The sequence below is a fragment of the Eubalaena glacialis genome, chromosome 9 (genome assembly GCF_028564815.1).
Source record: "Eubalaena glacialis isolate mEubGla1 chromosome 9, mEubGla1.1.hap2.+ XY, whole genome shotgun sequence".
Classification (NCBI taxonomy): Eukaryota; Metazoa; Chordata; class Mammalia; order Artiodactyla; family Balaenidae; genus Eubalaena; species Eubalaena glacialis.
Window position 1 is genome coordinate 114353332 of NC_083724.1, and position 27461 is coordinate 114380792.

The 27461-nt window shown below is 43.5% G+C and overlaps 2 protein-coding genes across 8 annotated transcripts in view; one reads left to right on the forward strand and one right to left on the reverse strand.

The window, feature by feature from the left end:
- NUGGC (nuclear GTPase, germinal center associated) overlaps positions 1-23580 on the reverse strand; it is a 51003-nt gene extending 27423 nt beyond the window's left edge. For 3 of the 6 annotated variants that reach the window (XM_061199450.1, XM_061199446.1, XM_061199451.1), the window contains exons 1-8: positions 23365-23423; positions 19462-19564; positions 13337-13424; positions 9521-9625; positions 8793-8901; positions 7434-7656; positions 6737-6967; positions 4001-4210 (exon numbers count right to left, since the gene is read on the reverse strand). In XM_061199450.1, the coding sequence (XP_061055433.1) occupies positions 4001-4210; positions 6737-6967; positions 7434-7656; positions 8793-8901; positions 9521-9625; positions 13337-13379 (921 nt within the window). In that variant the 5' untranslated portion in view covers positions 13380-13424; positions 19462-19564; positions 23365-23423. Of the gene's footprint in view, positions 1-4000; positions 4211-6736; positions 6968-7433; positions 7657-8792; positions 8902-9520; positions 9626-13336; positions 13425-19461; positions 19565-21121; positions 21170-21742; positions 21823-23364; positions 23424-23512 lie in introns of those variants that run through there. The other 3 variants (XM_061199447.1, XM_061199448.1, XM_061199449.1) reach the window with 3 other exon arrangements.
- A 118-nt stretch (positions 23581-23698) lies between these two features.
- The window catches only part of ELP3 (elongator acetyltransferase complex subunit 3), a 104747-nt gene continuing 100984 nt past the window's right edge, over positions 23699-27461 (forward strand). For both annotated transcript variants that reach the window (XM_061199452.1, XM_061199453.1), the window contains exon 1: positions 23699-23788. In XM_061199452.1, the coding sequence (XP_061055435.1) occupies positions 23770-23788 (19 nt within the window). In that variant the 5' untranslated portion in view covers positions 23699-23769. The remainder of the gene's footprint in view (positions 23789-27461) is intronic.

Sequence of the window (27461 nt, forward strand, 5' to 3'; positions counted from 1 at the left end):
CATGTGACAAGCAATAGTGTGTTGCCTTGTGACATTTCTCTGACTGTATTGTTTCACTCATCTTATCTCGCCATATAAATGAAAAGCTGGTCCAACATCAGGACTGAGTTTGTTTATGGTTCCTCAGAACAGCACTTTGTACAAAAAGCTGTGACAACTTTGCGAGTTGCTAATGCAATCATTATTTGCTTTATACTAATGGTTCTTAACTAGTGGAGATTCTGTACCCCAGACGACGCTTGGCAATGTCTGGAGACATTTTTAACCGCTTTGACTTGAGGGGGCACTAGTGGGTAAAGGCCACGGATGCTGCTAAACATCCTGCAATGCCCAGGTCAGGCCCCTACAACAAAGAATTCGCTGGCCCCAAAATGTCAAAAGAGCTGAGGCTGAGAAAGCTTGATCTAGAGCAGGGGGTTTCAAACATGTTTTTAATGGTGGAGCCTTTTTCAAATGAAATCTTAGGAAGAATTCCAGTTGCCAAACTTGATTTTTAAAAATCCCCACCTGCTCTGTGTCCCACACCCTCTGCCCATGAACCTCTTGGCTTCACGGATCATTGTTATGAAAGCATCCATCTCAAGAGTCAAACAAACTTCATTGTTTTATAAAGAAGGTACATAACAGGGCCCCGAGAGGCAAAGGATCAGCTTAAGGCCACACAACTATGGGTCCTGAACTTCCTCCCCTACATGGATGGATTCAAATTCGGGCAGGAAAATAAAACCAATCGCTCCCTCCTGCTTCCCAAATTATAACCAATTTAGGGATGCTTCAGACTGTTCCATCAGGCTGTGGAAGATGAAGCTCCTCCTCTAGGGCAGGGCCTCTTTCACTTTTATATTCCCCTGGTCCTGGTAAACTACAGATGCTTAATAAATGTTTATTAAAAGAGAAGAGAACTGCAATCATAAAGGTTGCAGTGGTTAAATTTCAGGCCCTACACAAAGCTCCCGACTGCCAGGATTTGGTAAAATTAGAGTCACAGAAAACACCGGAAAAAAGCCGATCTGTAAGACAAGAGCCACTGGATTTGGGAGTGGGTAGGATGGCCCCCTGCCATCGCCGCCCTCCTCCCTTCCCACAATGAGAATGGGCCTCCAAGAGGTCAGGTGACTCAGGCAGCACGGGGACGTCTGAGCTCTTAATTGTTTTAGTTTAGGGAAGGTACTGCTGGGCAGCTGGGGAGGTGGGGGAGAGGCATCGTGTTCTGTTCTCCCTGGAAGGAGGGGAGTCTTTAGTAACTTCTCATGAGAGGGTATCACAAAACCACAAGCATGGAGGGGAGCTGCGACCAAGCAGAGCAGGCTGGGAACCATCACTTCGCTTCAGCCCAACCTCCTCAGAGTTCCTCTGTTCTGAGCGGCCTTTGATAAGCTGCCCAGTGTATCTGAACTGGCAGCAGCCTCGGCTCCATCCTGTGAGAGAGGCCGGCCACCTGCTCAGGCTGTTGCCCCCTGGGACTGGCCTGGAACTAGAGGAGGTTGGCGATTCCACTCCAAGAGCTGAAACCCTGCAGAAACAAAGGTTCTCCCAGCCAGGCCTGAGCAGACCACCAAGGGTGAAGGATGCTGGGACTGCCTCCACCTTAAAGAACTGTTAGGGGATGTCGTGGGGGGTGAGAGACAGAGCCTCAGCTGGGAAGGCAGGAACCTGCACTCTGGTTCAAATTCTGCCACGCAGTAGATGTGTGGTCTTGGGCAAATGACTTCCCATCTCTGAGCCTTCATTTCTTTATCTGTAAAATCAGGGCATAGGCTGATTATCTGTAAGCTGTCATCCTGATCTGTATTGGAAACCACAGTCACAAAGCTCCCCCAGCCCACAGTCATTCATTTAGCGCAAATCTCCTGAATTTAAAGTCTACATATAACAGAGAAGCAGTGGGCCTGCAGTGAGTTTTTCGGCAGCCACTGCACTGATCATGACTCACAGACACTGGCCCTCCTTCCCAGTCCCTTCTGGCTCTGGTCCTGTGTCCCGTGTTCCCTCCCACCCTGCACTCCTGAGCTCCTTCTAAGACGCCCTTTCTTTCTCTATCACTCACCCGAGTCCCTCTTGTCCTTCGAACTTCCCCCAGGAAGCATGGTATTAAAGCCCACCCCACCTTTCCCAGGCTTGGCTTCTGCGCCTCTCTCCATCCTTCCCCCACGCCCTCAGCCCTCTGGGCTCCGCAAATGCTGCTCTCCGGCCTGAAACGGTGCTCAGGGTCCCACCCCCACCTGCCTTCTCTACCTGGTGGAGGCTGAGGATCTGTGTCCACTCTGAAGCCTCACCCACCTCCCAGAGGAAGTCATCACCTTGTGCTCTCATTTTTAAGTAATGGGGTTTGTTCATTAGTGTATTTCATTCCCTTCTGGACTATAAGCCTTCCAAGGGCAAGGACTTTGTCTCTGTCCATCCAGAGCCTATTATAAAATTGAGTAGATGCTCAGTGGCTGTTTGTTGAAGGAATGAGCTCTCTGGTTGGAGGTGATTTCGACTTTTGAGAGCTCATAGCGCCTTGTGCTTCTCTTACATCATTTTCTGCCATGTATTTAGTCATCTGCGTGTTTCATTTCTCCTAGTAGACTCTAAGCCCCTCGAGGGAAGGCTCTGCTTCGCATTAACGTTGTTTTAGTTTGTTTTCGTCTTTTTAGTTTTAAAGATAATACATGTTCAGGCAAAATATACAAACAATACAGAGGTGTTTGTAGTAAAGAGCGGTAGGAAACACAGAAACTGCTGTTAACAGTTGGGTATGTATCTTACCAGAAGGCAGGATCTGACTTTTGCTGTGCATTTGCAAACATTACACACACACACACGCTTCTTAACATAAAAGGTCATGTTCTGTATCTGTTCATTCACTCTTCATTTTGTGTTGTTTATTATGTGGGATATAGTAGAGGTTGACAGCAGAGAGGCTCTTGAGCCTTCTTGCATGGGTTATTAGCTATAAAATTAGCTCAGCTATCATTATTATTATTATTATTATTATTAGCTATAATCTTTGCATCCTCAGTGCTTAGTACATAGTCTTACATATTGTATGTGTTTGATGAACAGAAAGCAAATTAACAAAGAGATAAATTCTTAAAAATCCCCCAGCCTCTAATCACTAGGTGCAGCTCAAACTGCCCTAGTGCTTAACTCTCTGGCTGCAGACATATCTGGGGGGGCCTCGATCAGCTTATGCTCCATTTGCTGGGAATTGAACTCCTACCTACTTTCATCTCAATGACCCCCTTCAGGCACAGCTGACTGCACTAGGGATGGATACGTAATCCAGAGAGAGTTGATCCTTAGCTGGGCGGTAATTGATCAGATTTTCCTTCTGAGGAATTTGAACTAAAAGACATAGAGACTATAGTCAGACCGTCACAGGCACAGGAAGAGCAATGTCATTTAGAGACGCAGCTAAGGTGGTCCTATTCCACAACATGGGTCCTAATGGCTAGAAGAGAAAGCTAGGGGAGAAGCAGGACTCTGCAGAGAGATGCACGAAGAGAAACAGGGTCACAAGAGACCAGGCAGAGGATGAGCGAGAAAATAGCTGCTTCCATCCTGATAGGTGGTCCTGGGGCCTGGCTGTGTCTCGTGAGATCCTTGGATAGCCTTTTGATGAACCCTTCTTGACTTGGGATTGCTTTAGTGAGTTTCTATTCCCTACATCCAAACATGGGAGCAGCCTCCTGGTTCCTCGGTGCGTGGCTATTGGCTTCTCTGCTTTGTACCCAAATCTTGGCCTCCCTCTCCTGCTCTGTCCTTGTTTCCTCTGCTCACTCTTGGACAACTTTATTGCTGGCCCTTGTCATCTGTCACATACTCATGATTCCTCCCTCCCCAATTTCTCTGGCCAACCATATCCTGCCATTGCCCTGAGGCTTAGAACGTGGAAGAATTTAACTCCGATGAGTTCATAAAATCCTGTAAGCGGAAAGCAGAGCATTCTTTGCTGCTTTAGAAAGGGTGCTGGCGTTGAGGGGAGAGGGAACAAAGCCATAGGAAAGAGAATCACCTTTCTCCACATCTCGTCCCTCTTGCTGTTGAAGTCGCCTGTGCCTGGAATGTCCACCAGCACAACCCCTGCTGGAATCAGCTCCGATTTGGGAAGAGTCACTTCCACCAGTTTGATCAAGGGCCAGATTTGTGTCTCAGCTGATCCTTCATCCCAGCCTCTCCTCTGAGTCCGGATGTAGGGGTCCAGCTTGAGAGACAGCTCTCCTGCCTGAGGAAGAGGGTCAGGTCACACACACCAGACATTCTCCCAGCACGTCCACCCTGAATGGGCTGTGACTCAGGTTCATCGAAGGTCCACTGAGAAACGTGAAAAGCAGCACCTGGGCAACAGGCACCAGGAGGCCTCAGATCCAGCCTGGAAGGGTCTAAACTCAGAACCAGAAAGGACGCTGGAGATCAGGAAGTTCAAGCTCCTTAACTGACAGATGCAGAAAACAAAGTCAGTTAGAACAGGGCTTCAGGAAAGTTATAGCTTCACTGGATAATGATTGTATCTTCTAAATTCCATTCCAGTTCTAAAATTAATGGAAGTCATATGCAATATTCTAAATGTGAGAGAGAGAGGATTCTTCCCACATGGTTAATGTGAACATGTTTATTACCAGAAAGCCTTGACTGTGGAAAATGGATAGTGAGATGGTGACCATATTTTCCAGATTGAAAATTGAAGTTGATCTTCAAAAAGATTTTAAAAATTTATCTTCCAAGTACCAAAAAATATATTGACATATAGGCATTTCCAGGATGTTTTAATGATGGTGGGTGAGATGCGGAATCACTCTCAGCCTATTGTTTTTCATGAAACATATCTGGGTACAATGACATATTCATGCCAGCAGCTATGTATGGCAGCGAATCTCTATGGGATACTTCAGGGGACAGAAGATTTGGGATGCACGGTAGTCACTGTTAATAAATATCTACAGAATGGTCCTGAAAGAAAGATAAAGTAAATTCTTAAGAGAGTTGAGATTAAGTCAGAGGATTTGTTGCAATCTGATTTAATTGCAGGGTAGGGAGTAAGAGGTTTCATCAATTCTAATCAAATCACAAGAAATTGTGAAAGAGGAAATGATAAAAGTTCTTTAAGATATTTTGATTAAAAAATAAAGGAGATACAAAAAGAGCAACATAAAAGAAAAAGCATGGGCTTTCTATGAGAAGAGGGCTCCACTCAATAAACTGGTGGAGGCGAGTCATTCTGGGAGGCAAACTCAGATTCCCTCACCCCAGCCTAGAATCCCTGACCCAAACTCTGAATTTGTGCCCTCATTCATGGAGATGGTAATTCTGTTCCTCTTGTTTCAATGGGGTAAATTCGTAACACCGGGAAGGGATATTTCTAAATACAGAGTAGTGAAGAAATGAATATTATATTGATACCTTGGTGTAAGCGGTGTGTATTCAGATAAAGTAACCAGTTTTATCATCATTATGTTTCTTTGGACATGCTCGGTCTATGTTTTACATATTAGGAGCATAATGAGTTTTAACTATAATAGCCATTTAAATATAAGAAATGGCTACTACATTTGTTCCATTTTCTAGATATATAAGAGCTAAGTGCCTTGAAAGGTTTAATTCATTTGACTTCTAAGGATGCCTGGTCAAGTAGTTCAATTTTTCTGAGAGAATCAAATATATTAAATTTGAACTATAAAAAGAAATGTTGATTAATTATGTAAGTAGCATTAACTTTTAAAGGAGGCTTTTCTATGGTAAACTTAGGAGATAATTGAACATTAAATTTTAGAACAGGCGTAAGTAATTGTTCTTGCTTTATACAAAAATTGCCAGATTTACAAATAGAATAACAATATATTAAAGGTGAATTTTAAGATGCAAGAAACACTAGGTTTTTAAATGTACAACATTAATAAATTACATATTAGTTGCCCGTGTATTCTGGTTTAATTTAAAATTGAATTTTAATTTACATACAATGACTATTGATCATAAAAATGAAGAGAGCATTGTTCTACTAGGTGCACATCCAGTATCCATCCTGCCCTTCACCTGCACCAGCAACATCCTGACTGTTTGTTTATTTGGGAAGGCAGTGGATTGAGATTGGTCTCAGCCAGTCTTGGCAAGTCTGCTTCTTGTTTTTTCTAGACTCTCCTTCAGCTCAGAAAGGCCATGTGACTCAGTTCTGAACAAGAAAATCTACATGGAAATTTGTTGGGTGTGTTTCTAGGAAAGCTTTTACTTCCCAGTGAAAGAGGAGATGTGGTTGGTGCCACCTTTTTATCCATTTCTTCCTTCCATGAAGCTAGCTGTGAAGTCCAGCACTTCAGTAGCAATTTTGTTACAATGAGGCAACAGGATGTGGAAGGTCAGGGGAACCAGAGGGATGCTGACATGGTTGAGCCACTGAACCAACCCACAAACCCAGCTGCCCCCAGAATCCTTATGGGAGAAAATGAATAAATCCCTATTTGTTTAAGCCATTAAAAATTGGGCTAATTTTTTAAATTATTTGCCACCAAAAGCATCCTTAATTAATCTTCAAGTAACTGTAAATAGTCTTTCCTGTGAACAAAAACTTCCCATTCAGACACTAAAAATTCCCATTTGACAGTCATAAATAATGAAAAACCACTTTCTCATGGATACTTCTGATTTTGGTATCAACTTATTTCCAATAAGAAAACTGTGCCTTGCGCAAATCCCCTAAATGGATTCAATTGTTATCCTTGAGACTCGTGAAAAAATAAAGACATCCTGAACCTACCTCTTCCGCCTTGAGGGTGATGACTCTGGAGGTGGGAATCTTTCCTTTGGGCTTTGCCCTTAGTAACTCCTCATAGTTCTTCCTTGCGGCCCCGTTTCCATAAAACATTTGCAGCTTCCAAATGGCTTCCTCCACTGCATCAGCCCTGTCCCAGGCATCCTCTTCTTCTCTGCCCAGCGCCTCAGGCCTGTGCAGGAGTTTCGTCAAGTTCTTCAGTTCCTCCTTCCACTCCTGCCAAGGCAAAGTGGGGGCCAAGCCCCCCATGACACAGATACAGAAGACACTGACAAAGAGAGAAATCCATCATCCCTGTGGAGGGCAGGGGGCTGCATACCCAGGAAATCTAAAATCACCTAATCCCGTCAGGGGTCATCTAATCCAACCCCCTTGTTTTGTCCATGAGGAAACAGGAACCCAAAGAGGGAAACGTCCTGCCCAAAGTCCCATAACGAGCTGAGACAGGACCCACTAGAACCTGCATCTTGTTCTGTTGGACTTTCTCATCCTGTACTACGTTCTTTTCGTTTAACGAAGACGTGAGCTATATTTACAAGGAACATAATGTTAGTCTCTGAGAGGGAGCAGGAAGGAAAGAAAAGGAAGAAGGAAGAAAGAGAAGGAAGGAGGAAGGAAAGGAGGGAGAGAGGGAGAATAACAGGGAGGGAGGGAGGGAGGAAGGGAGGAAGGCAACACTTACCTGGTCGGAGAGTAGGTGGATTTTGGCTTCATACTGCTCACAGCAGCCTGAGCTCACTTGAACAATACATGAGGTACATATACTTTCTCCAGACACTGGCAGAAACATGGCTTGCTGGATGATGGCATTGATCAGGGAGCTCTTCCCAGCCCCAGTGCTTCCAAATAATCCGATGTAGATTGGGTCCAATGACGGTTTTTCAATCAAGGCAAGAAGCCTGTTTCTAGATCAATTTAAAAATGCTCATTGTCACGGTCATCGAAGCATAGTAGGGAGATCATCAGAACAGAACACAAAACAACTGAGTTCTAATCCTGGGCAAGTCACCGCATCTTTCTGAATCTCTGTTCTCTCCCTGGTCAAAGGGGAATATTCATCCCTGTTTACTATACAGAGCTGTCATGAAGATCAAATGAGATTATGCAAAAATACTTGTTAATGATAATTCTACACAAACTCTACAATGTCTATATAGATGTGAAGTCTCCTTGTTTGTGTTCCATGGAAATTACATAGTCTTGATCTTAGAAATAAAGTTTATGCAGAGGTGAAGTATTATTAGGAGCAACATTAAGAGTCTTACTGGGCAGGAGATGCAGCCTTGACACCACTCAAGTCTTTCTAGTCAGCTGGGCACAGGCCACTGAGGGCACAGGCTCAGAGTCCCACAGCCTGGGCTGGATTCCAGGCCCTTTCACTTACCAGCCGTGTGACCTTGGTCAGTGTCTTGGCCTTTCAGAGCCTCAATTTCTGCAAAATGGGGGTGATAATAATGGCTCCTACTTTATAGGGGTATTGGGACAATTAAACGAAATCTGATATATATAAAGTATCTAGCAGATCACGTAGCCGCAGTGACAGCTCAGTGAACGGTAACTATCGGAAATAACAATAATGGCCCGTAGCTACAGAACTTTCTGGCTTTCTTTGCTCAGTTTTTGTTTTGTTTTTTTAAATTTATTTATTTATTTATTTATTTATTTTTGGCTGTGTTGGGTCTTCGTTTCTGTGCGAGGGCTTTCTCTAGTTGCGGCAAGCGGGGGCCACTCTTCATCGCGGTGCGCGGGCCTCTCACTCTCGCGGCCTCTCTTGTTGCGGAGCACAGGCTCCAGACGCGCAGGCTCAGTAATTGTGGCTCACGGGCTTAGTCGCTCCGCGGCATGTGGGATCTTCCCAGGCCAGGGCTCGAACCCGTGTCCCCTGCATTGGCAGGCAGATGCTCAACCACTGTGCCACCAGGGAAGCCCCTTTGCTCAGTCTTTAATTGAAAATTCCCTTTCATCGTTGGAGAAAAGCATCTACCACCACCTAAGGAAAGACATCCAAGTAAGATCTGACGGTAGCTGATGTCAGACTCACATGAGGTACTTGACACCATTAGGGATGCTGTCATCCAGGAACACAGACTGAATGAGTTTCTGGTAAGTGTTGCTCAAAACCCTTCTGGTCCGTGACTCCAGTTTTTCATCTGGAATCAATAGAGATGTATTAGCCGGGATGTACCTGGCAGGGATCAAGTACTTGGTCTCCACAAGCGGAATCTGCTCAATATTACAGAGAAAGGAAAAAAAAAAAAAAAAGAAAGAAATGAAAAGCCAATTAAACAAGAGAACAAGTTATCTGACATAAGAGATAATAGCTTGTGGGAGAGCAATCATTGATAATGAGGGCCTCCCATGAAGCCAGCCTGCTCTGAGGCTCAGTGTAACAGAAGTCAGCATATGCTTCACCATGGGCTGTAGCCCTTCTAGATTCTTCTCTCCTGTGGTCATAAAAAGAAAAAATAAAAATGCAAGGACATCATATAAATACCCATGAAAGCACCAAAACAGCCATTTTCATTCACAGTTCTAATCAAGAAGAGATTATTTTTGTAACAAGCCTCCTATCCAGATTCTGAGAGATAAACTGTCATATTACATTATCTCTGCAGAGACTAGGAGGCCTCCTTTTTTGGATTGGGATCATTCGAAGATGTTCCATCCTGCTTCTGAATGTAACCTTCTCTTCCTTTGAGCATGTTAACACATTTGGAAAAGAACAGAGCCACATTAAAACAAGTAATAGAGCCCTTTCATGACACTCACATTCCTTAAGGGCGCTTTGTTCCACAGAGGGAAACGCTCGGAACCGCTGGTCTCGATCTGACCGTCTTCTTTTTTTCGTTGGTTCTTTAAATAAATCATCATCAACTAGAGATAAACAGAGGTTATATAAAATTATAGGTCTTGGGGGCATAGTATACAGTTGACCTTTAAACTATATGCAGATTTCTGACTTCGAAGCAGGGTGGGCGCTCTAACCCCTGCGTTGTTCAGGGGTCACTGTGTTTGCCTGACCTCCATCGATACACAAACCCAAAGCGTCTAGGAGGACCCCTGCCAGCCCTGGATGTCCGTGAGCTCATTTCAGAAGCAGCCCTGTTGGGCCATTCCTAATTCCCAGAGTCCCAGGACTCTGCATCTAGTTCCAAAACGCAGAGTCTAACGTATCTCCCCAGAAGATAAGTTGAAATGACATGAAAAATTCCCGTTTGGGAATCCTGAGAAGACAAAATGGCTCGATATTCTTCACCAAATGCCAAGAGTGTAAAGAGAAGCCCAAGACGGCTCAGCGTGGGGTGGAGAAAGGCCCCTGGGAGATCTTTTCAAACAGGGAAATTGATTGGGAGCCGAATCAGAGGAAAGAACAGGCCACGTGACCAGGGCAAATCTCTTCTTCTCCCGGAGCCTCAGTTTCTTCATCTGTAAAATGAGTCGGCTGACAAAAATATCAATATAAGTAATACAAGAGTTTTGGAGGGTGCCCTCCCAGTGGACATCCTTCAGAGATTAAATTGGGGGGCTTTCCCCCCGCTTCCTCACTGAAAGACATTAGCAGCTGCTTCCTTACATGGGCAAGAAAAAAAAAATTGCCAAGAAGCAAATCTTTGTAGTTCTGCAGAGATTTCTTCACTTTAGTGGCTTCCATCGGTTATGAAGTGAAGAACTGGAAGGGTCCATAAACCTCAGGAAAGGGTGTAACCAAAACTGTGTGTTTGGGTGAGTTTTAGAAAACACCCCCCTGGCAGGATTCACCTGGTTAGAAAGGGGTAGTAGGTGGGTCTTTGGAGTCAAGATTGTTGGAAATGGTTCTAACCCAGTGCCCCTGGGGCTGGCGTGGGCCTTAGGAAACGGCCATGAGGTGACCTGGAAAAACAGGTGACCCCAAGAGTCATACTCTCTAAGCTCATAAAAGGGCGTGAGGCCTCCAAACCGAACATGATACAGGGTTCATATTCCTTCAAGAACCAGAGAGAGGGAGTTTCGCTCAGGGACCCAGGGTGGCAGCCTAAGCAGAAGGCCCAGCCTCTGCCACTGGCCTGCAGACGCGGGTCTCCCAGGTAACTCAGGCGGCCTCAGCCTCGCATCTTCCAGCACAGATTCTGCTGTGTTCTGGAGCCGGCTCACTCCCCACAGAGTACTGCAGCACAGCCTGCGCTGTCTGCCAAAGCCCGAATCTCTGCGCCCTCATGCTCACACAGTGACAGGGAGTTGACAGAACTTGTCCTTAGACCCTCTCTCTCAGACATTCTAACTTTACGAGTGAGATCCACTCAAAGAATTTACCCTGGCTCAGTCTAAGGACTGCCTTAGAGACACCAAGTGGTTGCTGGCTCAGTGGCTATGCCGGAGTGGAATGGGCAAAGAAGAAAAAAAACATGCCACTAGTTAGGGAGTTTGGGATTGACATGTACCCACTGCTGTATTTAAAATGGACAACCAACAAGGACCTACTGTATAGCACAGGGAACTCTGCTCAATCTTACATAACAACCTAAATGGGAAAAAAGAATTTGAAAAAGGATACATGTATATGTATAACTGAATCACTGTGCTGTACCCCTGAAACTAACACAACATTGCTAATCAACTATACGCCAATATAAAATAAAAAGTTAAAAAAAAAGTGGAGGCAGATAAGGTCTTCCAAAGTCCCCAGATTATTTGATTATAATATGCAAATATCAATAGCTAACTTTAATAATTTAGCTTAAGTAAGGGAATACACTGTAGGTTAAACTTTTGAACCTAGATATTGATAGTAGGGGGGGTGACAGAATCACAGGATTTATGAGCTGGAAAACAATGTAAAATATGTATGAATTGAGATGTAGAGTTCCAGAGAGATCAAGTGACTTGTTATAACGGGCACAGAGCTAGCAAATGACAGAGCAAGAACAAAAAGCCAAGGATGTAAACTACAAGTCCAATGTTTTTTGATGCACAATTACAGTCTTATTACTTTAAATTATTATACATTATGGTTTAATATTGTGGAAGATGTTTATAACTTATTCTTCTATTTTATCCATGATCCCAGAGTGTGGAAAAGAAAAACATTTAGAGTTATAAATACGTTATGACTGAAGCTATCAAGTGAAATTCTAGAAAATCTGCCAATAAGTTTTAACAAAATAAAGCAAATAATTTTTAACCATTAAAAAAGAAAAAAACAAACCAACATGTAACTTGGGCCCCTAGGCCAGCGGCCAGCGGCCAGCTGAAGAACAATTTAGTACGTGTTATAAACTGTGTCTTGGAATTCCAGTGTGTTTCCACCCTGCCTGTGGAAAGAAAGTAAAAGGATGGAGGGCCTTGATCTTGACTCTGTAACTCCGGAACTCTTTTGTGTAAACAACGTTTGCACAGTATCTTAGCCACATGTGCAAAAGAGTCTCAATACAGCCCATGTATCCTGGCCTTTATTTCAACTTTGTAAAGACTGGCAATTAATCTGATCAAAGTTTGGAAGCTTATTTCTCAACTAAAGCAAACGCTGAGAAGTCAGATAAAACAGCAAGGTTTTAAACTTTTTCTTCAATTTCTAAAATGAAAAACCACGTGGAAAGGAAAAAGTACTTCATCTGGGATTTAAACCACTTAAGGGTAGTGGTTTTATATTAAACTGTAACCAGAATGAATTGGTGTGAACTGGCCACATTCATTCTTTCCTGTAATTGCTCAAACACTCCCTTGCCTTTTCCAGCATTTTACACTGATTTATTCGAAGAAAGAGCAGAGGGGTGAGTAGCAGTCCGAAGAAGTCTTAGTCTCTGCTGCTGTTGCTTCCTGCCGCCACAAGGTGTCGCTTTTGACAACTGCTCTCAATACAGGCTGTTTGTTGATCCAGACCGTTGCCAGAACCTGCCGCAGATCTTCCCAGCAGAACGCCCCACGCCTTCAGGCCTGACCTCAGCCAAGGGGTCCCCAAAGTTGCAGTTCCTTCAGTTTTCATGCCCAGCCACGTCTCAGATGCTAGCACTACCCCCACTGACCCAGAAACACTGATCCCTTGCCCGTAAAGGAATTCATCCCCAGGAGTGAAGCAGTTTTTCCTCTTCAATTCTCAAAACACAAAGGATGTGATACACCCTGCTATCTGCACATAGGGGTTACTCCCCTGCATGTTCCGAGGGAAGGTTCCCCCCTTGTCTCCGGGGGCCCTACACCCAGCCTTCTAGGAAGGGGGGCCACCCTCACGCACTCCAGTGTTGTTCACCCTACAACTCTCCTTCTAAGGAAAGCACCTGCAGTGATTCCAGGGGCTTACCTTGCCCATTCTGAGAGGGCTACCCTCAGAAAACCCAAGATGGTTTCCTGGAACCTTCTTTTAAAGGAGGGGGAAGCACAAATGTAATTGCTGGTCAGACAACCCACTGTACTATGAATAGGATATTTTAGTTGTTATTGAAATAATTGATGTTCATTCACTGTTAAAAATGTGTCGTGAGAAAGCAGCTTCTGAATAAAGATCAAGGAACAATGACTATAGTTCAATACAGTCTCAGCTCATTTGCCCTTGAGTATATAATGGTAAACAGTTCCCATTCATTTCATCAGGTGATATTGTAGGGATGTTACCTGGATGTGGCTCCTGACCCACAAAATCTTCAGTTTCTGCCATTTCCTGTTGTGTAATCACCTGCTTTTGTCCACTTAGAGCATCAGCCTGAAAAAAATGCACACAAAGTACAAAGGTGGAGGTGGGAGGGGTAGACTGCAGAAATTGTAAATACAAAGCAAAAAACCAAAAATAACATGTAATTTTGCTTACGCTTTGTCTCCCCAGTTAGATCCCAAGCTTCTAAAGGGCAGTGGCCAGTCTAACTTATTTTCAAATCCATCACAACAGCTACTTCACTACATGTTGGTTTAAATATGACAAAAATCCATGTTTGACTATTGGTTTTCAACAGTAGTTGCATCCGTAGAACTTTAAACTGAAAAGACCTGAGATCTTTAAGGCAACTCACTCTGAAAAGAGAATAAACCTCTAGTGACCAGACCCTTGAAGGTGAAGTTACATAGCTTTGCTGCTTTGGGAGACATCAGCGCCCCAATCAGGTAACCCTTGAACTCCTTTGCCAGTGATATCGAGTCCCAGGGGGTCTCAGCAAGTGTCTGGGAGTTGGATGGAATATTTGATACTCCTGGGGCCCCCTGGAGTTGCCACTGAGTGGGGAGGAGAGATGCAACAACTAGGGTCTCTGGATCTTCCTCACCAGCCCACCCACCACTTCAATCAGGAAGACACCCCTACTGGGGTCTACAAGCAGCTCCGCCTCATGGGGCATCTGTGGGTGGCGGGGTGGGCGGAGAGAAGGAGAAGCCCCTCCAAAAGAAGAAGTGCCAGATCCAACCTGTCTCTAGTCCCGGGCACACAGGGTTGGGCACAGAGGGAGAAGTGGGTCTGTAAAGGCTCAGAACAGTGGGCCCTGCTCCCCTGGAGTTTCTTTGTCCCCACACGTTGAGGAGAATCTGAGGGACACAAGTTGGGGGGCATCTGTGCTTCTTCTCCACTTCTGATGTTGCTATTTGGATCACTCAGCTGCGTAATTCAAAAGCAGAGAGTCACCAGCCCTTCTGAAATATGCAAAAGCCCACCTGACCTGTCAACCCCGACGAGACCCACAGGCCGTTAGTTGTGGAGACGGTGCCTCGTTTACATATTACCCCCAAACGAAAATCACCACTCATCAGTCGAAAGAGCCTCTTACTCTTAGTTTGGCTCATGGGTATCAAACCAAACAAATGGTTTCTGTACTTGGTGGGTGTTTGTTGAATGTGGGGTGAACCCTACTATGTACAAGGTCCTGAGCCTTCACTAGAGCTCCTCATCTCTCCATTCTTCATCTTGAGGCTCCCTCTCGGACCACCCCAAACACCTTGCAGTCCTCCGAGGCAGGGAATCCAAGAAGAAACGTGCTTCTGTGTAGGGTACCCTTCCCCTCTTCTTCCTGGTGAATTCCTACTCTTTCTTCAAGATCTTGTTTGAGTATTTCCTCTGTGCAACTGTGTCCTGATTCCCATTCATTCCCTTCTTGTGTCACCACTGCTCCAAGGACATCTGTGCTATGATGCTTGCTATGCTTCCTTTATGTCTCTTCCTCTTTACTGAACCGTGAGCTATTTGAGGTCATGGCTGCATTGATTTCAATGCTGCATTTCTATCATGAAGTGCAATGACTGACAATAATGCTGAATGATTGAATGAATAAAATAGTGATGGGAAGCTTTTGATGAGATTCTATACCAAAGGATGTTTTAAAATCAAATTCATTTTGATAGGACTGCTCCATAGGAACTGAGAATGCTTAGCTTGAGGAAGGGAAGACACAGGCTAAGGCAGAAGGCAGGGAGAGGACTTCGTAGTGGTCTTCAAATACTTGACCTTAGAGCTGCATATAAAAGACGGATGATGCATGTTTCCAGTGGTCCCAAGCAGGGAGAACTAGATCCACTAGGTGTAAAGTATAAGAAAGCACATTTTTGCTGAACATTCTCTGGTAGTCAGAGTTGTCCAAAATGGAATGTAACAAATTTTCTGCCCCAGAGGTGTCTAAACCTTTACTGGCATAGCAACCTAATAATAGCATTGGACTAGATGGATTTTAAGGCTTCTTTAAATCCCAAGATGCTGTGTTCTTGCTTGAAATGGTCACCAGTAAAGCTGGTGGTGGGAGGGCTCTACGAGGTCACTAAAATTCATCAGTTTCCTGATTGGAAATGCTGAGTTAGAAATGCTAAACCACATCAAAACCTAGGCGAGTTAGGAGGAAAAAATATGGTAATGTCATCAGTAACTTTAGATGCGGAACTGGGAATTGTCCCTCAGAAAGAGATCTGTTGTTTTCTGAAGACAGCAGCTCCAGGAGCCATAGTCACACAAAATGTTAGGCATCATATCACAGTGGGCACTGGAAACAAAACAACATGTGTGGTCCTCCCAGGGGACAGATCCGCTGTAGACCTTCAGGACAGCTTATTCTGCTAGTCAAATGCCAGGAACAGATAGAGAAGCCGGATGAAGCCCCAAAGAACTAACAAGTTGATAAGTGTTACCACCATTTGAACACTGAGATTAAGGCCCTTCGGTCCAAGATGGAAGAGGACTTGGAGTACAAGCAGACATGTTCACCAAATTCTAGAATGTGGGCAGTGGTTTGGACTCCCTTCAGGGTCACACGACTTTACTGATTAAATCAACAGTGCACAGTGGCCAGCAAGGGTTATTGGCATGTAACTGTCTGGGGTTAGATTGGGTTTAGCTGCTTGCAATGCAGACACCAAACCATGAGCCTCCCACTATAAAGCATCTATGGTACCAGTATAGCAGTAATGTGTGACCCCTAACTGAAATTTGGAGAAACTGGAAATTATTTGAGTTGTGGTTGTGGTGAATTCTGCTTCATTTATTCCTTCTGCCAACGTTCCAACACTGGCAGAAAGGGACCATTTGATTGATAAATGAAGACACTGGAAAATGGAAAGGGATCGTTTACTAAAAGGCTGAAGAGGCAGAATGAAATAAATGCCAAGCACTTACAAAGGAAAACCTATAGACAAACATATCAATTAATAGGGGATAGTGTGGTATAGCCCCTCAGTATATAGCCATTGAGTTAAACTAAATGACACGGTGGGAAGGGCATTAAGCTGGAAATCAGGTGTGGCAGTTTCCAGTTCTGGCTTTGCCAAAATCAAAGGAACCATAGGACTTGAGACCCATCATTGTACCACTCTGGGCCTTAGCTTTCCCATCTATAGATTGAACTAGTCATTAAGGTGCAAATTTTCTCTGATTTAGTTGGGAGCCAAAAGGATTAAGTTCTTATTTTGAAATGTCACTTGCCATGGAAACCAAGACTGTACCAATAACTAGGGCTCCTGTGTAATCAAAAGCAGCATAGCTGAGATTACGGTCATTTCAGGTTCATTTTGCTTTGAAGAGCAAAAGACCCATAGTCCTTCCTCAAATTTTGTTGGGCTCCACTTTCCACCAAAGAGAGGTAGCAACAATGGTATATTTTGTGAAAATTTGTTTCTGTAGAGAAGCAATTGAAAACGTCCAAATGTATTGCTCACACGGGCAAGCTTTTTATGTGTGGTTTATTTCACTTGTACTTCAACTGTGTGGTTAACAGTTAAGTTTTGCTCTTAGTACTTATTTACATTCATGTGCACTGAGCCTAAGAATAGCATCTTTCAAATGAGACTCTCTGCATCTTTATCTAGATGTGTGAAGGTTGCACAGAACCAGTTTCCTGTCAAATAATTGTGACTATTGACACTTTTTCTTGCTTCTCTTGCTCTCCTTTCCTTCTGTTTGTGTTTGCTTACTGCCTTTTCTCTTAAGAGAACATAACAGAGGCGACACAAATGCAACGGTCACTCCTATACTAGAACAGCTTCATGTAGTGGAATTAAATAATGTTCTTGAGCCCCTTCTACAGATTTGGACACTGAGGCCCAGAGAGGGTAAGGGACTTGTCCAAGGTAACGTAGTGAGTCCAAGTTCTGTGTTCTCTTCATTCCACCAAGCAGCCTCTAAGTGGTACTATTTAAACAAAGTCTCCGGAGCTTAAGAGTAGGAGAATGAGGGAACAGTGCCCACAAATGAGGGGCTCCCTCTAATGCATGATGAAGGCATTCGGGGAGTGAAGGCTGTTGAGTAGCAGGGAGAGTGGGAACTTGATAAAAATTGTGCTTAGGGACTCCAGCTGAAGCTACTGTCTGCAAATTCTTCAATGCCCTCAGAAGAAAACAAGCCAGACTGTGTGCGGGGTGTGTAGGTGCGTGTGTGCATGCGTACGTGTGTGGTGAGGTGGGGGACGAGTAGTACATTTCACTGCCTTCAGTCCGTGTCTGAGGCAAACTGCATGTGTTTATTAAGAATGACAAGTGTCCAGGTTTCTTCTCCTCCTTTAGTCAGAATCTCATCCCACCTTCCCTTGCTTCCCATTAACCCCTCCCGACATGATTCTTGTTTTCCTTTCATTTCTGTCCCCTACCCACCACCCCAAGGTAACACTGATAGGAAAAAATTAAAATGCTTCAATAAGCAAAGTTCCTTGAAGGGGCATTTTAATCATTAACATTGGTTTATTCCCTACTTTTAACAAATGTGGGAAGTGCTCAGTGCTTAGTAAACACTGAATAAATATTTGTTTAATGAATGAAGCGTGTCATTAATAATGGCAGGAATTAAATTCATTCGTTCAATAAATATCTGTTGAGTGTCGACTGTGTGCCAGGCACTGTTATAGGTGTTGGGGACACATCAGGGAAGAAAATGGGCAAGGTGTGCCCATACCCAGAGCTTATATTCCAGACTGGGAGTGGTGTAGTGGGAAGTACTCAGGTTTTGGAGTTAGAATGCCTGGATTTGGAGATCTTGCTCTGGCATTTCAATGTAACACTGAACAAATCACTTAATCTCTCTGAGCCTCAGTTTATCCATGTATAAAATGAGAATTAAAAATACTTATGTCTGGAGTTCATTGTGGGGACTAAATGTGACATTGCATGCATAGTTGGTCTACAGACACTCATGCATCTGTACAAATGTTATTGTCTTTCAGAATATTTGGTGAAGACAGTTAAACAAGAAATCAGTACTAATATTTACCAGGGCAAAGTCTATTTATTTTGGGGGGAACAGATGCCACCTTAACTGATAAACTGACACCCCCATTCTTGTCCCCATTGACCAGTCACCTTGAAGGTTCTACGCACTTGGTAGAGTCTCGTCCCCTTCTCACAGGGAGGTAGCTGAAGAATGAAAAATAAGGGCAAGGAGGAGATTCTTAATAAAATGATGGAATGTTGATGACGTTTAGGATTTATCTCCTTTCTGTTTTTAAATCTTAAATACCTTTGGTGCTGGCAAAATTTCCTAACCACTTTATTGGACATTGCACTGCTCTTCCAAACTAGGTACATTCCAAAGGAACAATTTAAATACATTAGCTTAGAGGCAAAAGTGAAACAAGGGCCTTCAAACCCCCAAAGGAAAAGAGTTCTGTTTTGAGCATTAATGCCTCAGCTAATGTGTGCAACATTAGAAGCACAGCCATGGGAGGCAGATACAGTAGAGAAGGCATTGGGATGACATGCCTCCTTCTCCCCCAGGCGAATAGGTCAGTAAAATAAGCAGATATTTTCATTACGTACTTTATTGGATTCTAAGGAAATGAACTTGAATCCTCTCATATTGCTTCCTCAAGCTTGCCAAAGTTAATGAGACTTTTAACTCTGTAATCTTCCTCCTTAAACCCATAACTCCAGTCTAATCCTGAGAAAAAAAGGACAACTCTCAATAGAGGTGAGCCCTACAGAATGTCTGACCAGGACTCCTCAAAACTGTCAAGGTCATCAAAAACAAGGTCACAGCCAAGAGGAGCCTAAGGAGACATGACAACTAAATGTAATATGGTGTCTTGGATAGGATCCTAAAACAGAAAAAGGACATTAGGTAACAGCTAAGAAAATCTGAATAAAGATAGCCTTTAGTTAATAATAATATTATAAATGTTGGTTCATTAATTATAATAAGTGCATCATACTAACGTAAGATAAGAGGGGAAACTGGTTGTGGATTCTATGGGAACTCTCTGTACTATCGTCTCAATTCTTCTATAAATCTAAAGCTAATTTTTTAATCAACCATAAGTTACAGCATAAATTGCATAAGAGAAACAACTTACCAGATGTCACTTTTTCTGCTTCAGCTCCAGGATTCCAAAAAGAAGACAGTGGCAGCTTCTTTGCCTTGGTCTCGGTATGTGGAACCAGCCGGGGTATAGAGCCCTTTATAGCCACAGTCACAAAACCACATTTACAAATAAGCAGAAGTGAAACTAATTTGTCATCAGAGGGCTATTTATGATGACTTCCTCCCTCAGAAATTGATTCACGCTATTTGCCTCTTTCATTTAAACTTAAATTGTATGTGAACTGGGGCTCTTATATTCTTTCTTCTCTGCCCTATCCCTACAGGTTAGTCATTTTTCCCTTCCAAATAGATTGCAGGATCCATCCTGCAGCATTCTTTCTTTGAGGATGAGAATAATTCAGATGGATCTGACTTACATGAGCAAGAGAGGAAAAATGCCCCCATCCCAAGAGAGACAAAGCACTCCTTTCCCCTCCCCCCCCCCGCCAAATACAAGACAACTGGGAGAGATGGATAATATGAGATGATGAAGATAAACTGATTCTTGATACACAATCTTGACATTTACCAAAACTCAAACAACATTGGATTGTTTGATTGTAGAAATGTCATATAGTTTTAAATAACTCTTTCTGGAACTTAAATTTTACATCCATATTTTAAAAACAAAACAGAAAAACAAGTATTTTTAAATTGCTGTCCAGGAAAAGAAAGCATAACCTACTCCACATTGCTATATCTGAGAACCCAAACAATCACATCAAGTACAGGGGAAAAATATGTTTTTTAACCTGCAGCTTCAGGTAGTGTTTGACCTTCAAAGACAGTCAGTCATTACTAGGATAACCCTCGGTAACTGTAGGTATGTTTTTAGCCCAAAGTGGGGATTCAGAAAGCAAAAAGGTCAAAAAGAATGTGGTCTTAAAAACTGCTTTGAACTTTTAGCAAGATGGGTGCCTTATCCATAAGAAAACCATAGAAATACCAATATAAAGTTCAAAACAGAGAAAATCAGCGTGAATAACATGGTTAGTGTTGGATCTTCTACTTATCTCTGGGCAAAATCATACCTTATATTCATGACATATGTGCTTAGCTCTCCCTCTACTGGCTGTTTCTCTGCTTCAACAGGTAACTGTATTCTTAATCAGAGGTGCTACTAAAGTACCTAATAACTGAAATTAATTTTGGTCCTTTTTAAAGCTGCCTGGGTCCTTGACACCTGCTGTTGGACATCTGAATGCTAGGTCCTGAATGCTCAGTTAGAAGTTTGGGCAAACTACCAGGCTGAATTTTCATTGAACTCACTGGAACCACTGACACAATTGAAAGAGAACTTCCACAGAGCCCCACCATCACACCCAACCACCTCTCAGGATCTGCATCACCTGCTCCGCCTTCCAGCCTGTAAATAGGTGAACTACCTACGCATGTGCCCATCAAAAGCTAATCCCTTCTCTTGCGCACCAGATCCCACCCCCTCTCTCCAACCGCAGGACGAGGTAGAGTACTTTCCCCTCTTCGGTCATCAAATTTTCACTCTCCACTGGATATTCCCATCGGTACACAGACATGCTGTTATTTATTCCATTTTAACAAACACTCCCTCTGACCCCAGTTTCCCTGCCAGCTACTGTCGCATTTCTCTGTATTTTATGGCGAACCCCCTCAAGAGTTGTGTCTAAACTTACTGTCTCAAATCTCTCTCCTTTCAATCATCAACCCACTCCAGTCAAGCCTTCACTTCTACCGTTCTGTGAAACTGTTCTTGTCAAAGTCCCCAGTGACCCTAGTTAATTTTCAACCCTCTTCTTTCTTGACCCATCAGCCGCATTTTACCCAGTGGATCACCTCCTCCTCCTTAACACACTTTTTCCACTCGGCTTTCAGGAACCACACTTGCCTAGTTTTCTTCCCAACCTCCCTGGAGGCACCTCCTCAGCCTTCTTTTCTAGTTACTCTTCTTTCCTGCTGATAATAGAGGAGTAAACTAGAAAAGAAGGTCTTAAAGCTTAATCTTTGGTCTCTTCTCTTTCTTTTCCACGTTCACCCTGTTTCGCGGCTTTAAATATCACCTATATGCCCACAACTCTCACTTGAGTATCTCCAGCCCCAATCTTTTTCGTGTCTTACTGCTCACTAGGCATCCCAAACCCAATGCATCCAAATTAAGCCTCCCACACTCCTCCCGAAACCCCACTCCACCTACAATCTACCCCATTTCAGCTCAGGGCAACTACACGGCTCCAGTCCCTCAGTCCAAAAGCTTCCGTGTCACCCCTGATGTTGATGCCTGTCTTTCTCCCACATACCACATCTGGCTGTCCAGAAGTCTTGTTGAAATCTTCCAAGCGTATTCAGAATCAGAACACGTCTTGCGTCTCACTGCCTCCACTGCTTACTACCCTGATTCAAGTCATAATCATCCCTGGCCTCGTTCAGCGGTTCCCAAACTTTGCTGCATTTTGAAATCACCAAGGATCTTAAAAAATACTAATGCCTGGCTGCCACCCCCTTGAGATTTTGATTTAATTGGTATGGGATGTGACCTGGGCACCAGGATTTTTCACTTCTCTCCAGGTGATTCTCATGTGCATCAAAGTTTGGGAATCCCTGGCATAGGTATGATAACAGCCACCTAACTGATCTCCCTGCTTCTACCCTTCCTCACTACAGTCCATTCTCAACACAGCAAATAGAGGTACTTTTAAATTATAAATCAGATTATATCTCTGCTAAAAACTCTCCAATCGCTCCTCATGTGACTTAGAGTAAAAGGCAAAGGCTTTACACTGGGCCTACAAGGTCTTACATGAGGTGCAGTGTCCCCCATTGCACCCCATCACTTCTCTGACCTCTATTACACTTCCCCTGGTTCACTGCTCAACTGACAGCGGCCTCCTTACTTTCCTTGAATACACCAGGCATCCTCTCTCCCTAGGACCGTTGCTCTAAGTGTTCCCTCTGTCTGAAATACTCTTCCCCCAGATATCTGCGTATCAAATATTAGCTCAAATATCACATTTCCAATTATAAGTTAAAATCTACAAATGTACTACCCATCTCTTTCTCTTGTGTGAGGTAAAAGAGTGATGAGGTAGAGGATGGTGTCTTCAGTTAAGGAAGATTGGGGAAAGAGCAGAACTGAAGTAAAAGCAGAGTTCCTTTTGGGACATGTTAAGTTTCCGATACATATCAGACATGCAGATCTAACAAGATGTCAAATAGGGAGGAAGTTGGAGCTGGATATAAAATGGGAGCAGACAGATGGTGTTTAAAAGCTCTGGTACTCTGGGGATCACGTTGGGGAAGACAAGGCTGAGAAGTGACCCCTGTGGTACACCAATATTTTGAGATGATATACAGCAGCACTGAGAAAAAGCAGAGAAAAACTCAGAGTGTGGAGGGTCCTATCATAAAAGACTTCCTAGGTAGCTAACTTATGTCACTTGGTACTAGGATGACAATAAGGACACATAAATGCTACTGAATTTGTCCTGCTGGGCAGTCACAAAAGACCAGGACAGTTTCAGTGTCATGGCGAGGTCAAAGACTTGGAGATACCTCAGTTCTAGTGGAAAGTAAGGAACTGGAAACAACACAGATTCCTGTCTTTGTTAACGAGAGGCGTTCTTAATTTCTGGTCCATGAACAAAGGAGATCATGGACGGGTTTCAGGAAAACATGATTCCAAGTCCTGCCTCCAAACACTACAAAACTTTGTGCGTGTGTGCGTTTTTCTGGAGAGACCTCCAGAGCTTTCATGATGGTTACTGATAACGCGCCATTCATCCGAGACCAGGGGGATCCACTGGCGTCAGAGCCTGAACCTCAGATCGTTACTTGATCCCTGCATGGTCTCTTCCAGGCTCTGAATCTAGTTTCCCGCGATCCCCACTCACGTTCCCGCCCAGCCACCCTGGACGCAACGCACCCTGGGCTCCTCCACCTTTATTTACAGACCGCCCACATCCGCCCTCTTATCTAGGTTTCCTGGCACAGCCTCTGTCCATAAGCTCTGTCCTGTCGCTGTGCTGCCCAGGTCGCGGTTTCTAATGCTCAAGCTGCCCTTGCGTTCGGACCTGGGGACCCTACAGCCCTTAGACTCCGGGCTGTTTCGCCCGGGCCGCAGCTTTGCCCCGCCTCCTGAAGCTCCGCGAGCAGCTGCCGGGATGCGGGGCGGACCCTTTGCGCGCGCTGTCTTCTGGGAACAGCTTTACGATATATTGATCGTCATTTTACGACAGGACAGGGTTGCTTTGTGGCTGTCAATTTTCCCAGCGGTCCGAGTGGGCAGCGCTGCATTGTCTGGGGTGGCTGCTGCTACGACAGCGGAGAGATGAGGCAGAAGCGGAAAGGTGCGAAAGGGAGGGGAAACGGGGCGGTGGTAGGGAAGGGGCGAACCCCGGGCCCTCAGATGCTGAAGCCAGTTTTTCCCGCGGGAATCCGCTACCTGATCCAGTCTCCCCAGCCACCTGTGGTCCGTCTGTGGCCTCCAGCCCCCTGCTTTCTCGTTTCACCTGTTGTGCTTTTTGAACCAACCTATCCTTACTCTTCCTTTTTGGCAGTCACTTGGTGTCTTTTACATAAAGGACAAAAAAGCTCTAGTCCAAGGTATGCCCTCCAAGAAGTTAACGTGGTCGGTGGATTTAACACGTTCTCGGACTCTTAATTTGCTAAGATTCGTTTTACGACACATTTCACGTGCTTTTTTATCTGAGATTGTTTTAAAGCTCAAAGTTAAAAAAAGAAAGAAAGAAAACCACTGAATTATTCTTGGATTCTGTGGGGGCAGTTAGGCAGTTATTCCCATTTGTATTACCTCCTGAGTTAGCGTGGAGCAATTCCATCTTTAGTTTTTCAGCCGAATGGAGTCAAATTTCAAGTATTTTCTCACAGGTTCTAGTGTTATCTCTGTAAGCTCAATTGAGCAGTCGGTCTGATAATAATGATGGTTATGATAACTATGGCTACCGTTTATTGAGCCTTTGTTAATAATTCTTAGGCTGATATCGTCCCCTTTTCACAAATGAAGAAGCCGAGATTAAAAGAGTTAAGTAACTTTCCTAGCCCAGAATTATATTTAGGAAGTGGAACTGGTTTGTCAGGCTGTCTCTATGAACCCCAAAAACATAAAATTAAAAAAAAAATCTGTTCCTTAATCACTGTGCCTCTTGGCATCAACTGCTCCAAGTGTCCAAGTTACCTTCAGTTGCTTTGTGGCATTAAATTCTACATGCCCCTAATTGATTAGTCATCTTCTCCCTCTAACGTGCTCCTCCTCCATCTCTCCAGCTTTAAACTTTTGACTTCATTTATCACCAAATCCTGTTACTTCTTATACAAATTGCTTCTTGAAATAGTTTATTCCTCATCATTCTAGCCACCATCCCCCTAACCCACCTTCATTAAGAACTGATACTTGAATAATGCTTTGGCTTTCATATATACATTATTTTTGTTGATTCTTACTGAATCTTGTGAAAGCTATGTATGGATTATCCTCATTCTGCAGACAAGGAAATGGGAGCTCAGAAGCCATTCATCTTTTCATTATCACACAGCCAGTAGGGTTTGGAAGCTAGAGACTGAGTCTGTCATCCAAGTTTTTTTTACTGTAAATCTGTTTTGTTTTGTTTTTTTAACAATGTTGCCTTTCAAGAGCCTTTTACTTAGTATCCAGAGGATGTGTATTCTTTTCATCTTCTGAATCATTTTTTGTATCCTCTTTTTCTTTAGTATATTTTGTATACAGTTGACCCTTGAACAATGGAGTGGGGGGTCGGGGGCACTGACCCCTGCACAGTTGAAATTCTGAGTGTTGCTTATCTCTGCCTGAAAAACAAAGGAATTGATAAATGACTCACCCAAGGGCAGGAAGCTGAAACAGTTTGGATAGAATCAGGACTCAGATCCTCAAACACAAACTTTTCCCCACACTTAGTTAATTTAAGGATCTGTAAAATAAAAATACAGGTACTGTATTTATTTGAAAAAATGTGCATATAAGTAGACTTGTGCAGTTCAAGCCAGTGTTCAAGGATCAATCTGTACTTATTTTCTTTAAACACTACTTTCATCTTTTTACTCCCAAACTTGAGAACATATAATTCTCCACTGTGTATTGCATCCTATTTAAATGCCTTTGCCTTGTAGCCAGTGTACCCTGTAATTTGTTCTTACTGAACCCTGTCAAAAAGCCTCTATTCTATTTAGGCAGTACTCCTGCACATAAAGATGATAGGTAATTCCTATACCTAACATTGTTCCTTCTGGATTGCCCTCTGTTTTGCTTGTCCAAATCCTGCCCTTTAAAGATCCCTGTGTGATTTCCTCCACGAAGCCTTTTCTTACTAATTTACTTCTCTGGTTAATTCTTGATATACTCAAGGGCTATACAAGTGTTTTAAAAATCTTTATCTTCACGCATACCTCGTTTTATTGCACCTAGCTTTAGTGCGCTTCGCAGATACTGTGTTTTTTACAAATTGAAGGTTTGTAGCAACCCGTTTGAGCAAGTCTATCAGCTCCATTTTTCCAACAGCATTTTTGCTCACTTCATGTCTCTGTGTCACATTTTGGTAATTCCCTCAATATTTCAAACTTTTTCATTATTGTTATGTTTATTATGGTGATCAGTGATCTTTGATGTTACTCTTGTAATTGTTTTGGGGCCCCACAAATTGCCACATAAGACGATGAACTTAATTGATAAATGTTGTGTGTGTTCGGACTGCTCTACCTGTTGACCATTTCCCCATCTCTCCCTCCCCTCAGGCCTCCCTATTCCTTAAGACACAGCGATATTGAAGTGAGGCCAATTAGTAACCCTACAGTGGCTTTTAAGGGTTCAAGTAAAAGGAACAGTCATACATCTCTCACTTTAAATCAATAGCTAGAAATGATTAAGCTTAGTGAGGAAGGCATGTCGAAAACTGAGATAGGCTGAATGCTAGGCCTCTTACACCAGTTAGCCAAGTTGTGAACACAAAGTTCTTGAAGGAAATTGAAAATGATACTGTAGTGGATACATGAATGATAAGAGAGCAAAACAGCCTTATTGCTGATATGGAGAAGGTTTTAGTAACCTGCATAGAAGATCAACCAGCCACAGCATTTCCTTAAGCCAAAGCCTAATCCAGAGCAAGGCCCTAACTCTCTTTAATTCTTTGAAGGCTGAGAGAGTTGAGGAAGCTGCAGAAGAAAAGTTTGAAGCTAGCAGGGGTCGGTTCATGATGTTTAAGGAAAAAAGCCATCTCCATAGCATAAAAATGCAAGGCAAAACCCCAGGTGCTGATGGAGAAGCTGCAGCAAGTTATCCAGAAGGTCAAGCTAAGATAATTAGTGAAGGTGGCTGCACTAAACAACAGATTTTCAATGTAGACCAAACAGCCTTATATCGGAAGAAGATGCCATCTAGGACTTTCATAACTAGGGAGAAGTCAGTGCCTGGCTTCAAAGCCTCAGAGGACAGGCTGACTCTCTTGTTAGGGGCTAATGCAGCTGGTGACTTTTAAGTTGAAGCCAGTGTTCCTTTACCATTCTGAATTATGCTAAATCTACTCTGCCTGTGCTCTCTAAATGGAACAAAGCCTGGATGGCAGCCCATCTGTTTCCAACATGGTTTACTGAATTTTTTAACCCCACTGTTGAGAGCAGATTGCTTTCAAAATATTACTGCTCATCGTCAATGTACCTAGTCACCCAAGAGCTCTGATGGAGACATACAAGATTAATGTTGCTTTCATGCCTGCTGACACAACATCCATTGTGCAGCCTGATCAAGGAGTCATTTCGACTCTCAAGTCTTATTATTTAAGAAATACATTTTGTAAGGCTATAGCTGCCATAGATAGTGATTCCTCTGATGGACCTGGGCAAAGTCAATTGAAAACCTACTTGGAAAGGATTCACCATTCTAGATACCATTAAGAACATTCGTGATTCATGGCAAGAGGTCAAAATATCAACATTAATAGGAGTTTAAAAGAAGTTGATTCCAGCCCTCATGGATGACTTTGAGGGGTTTAA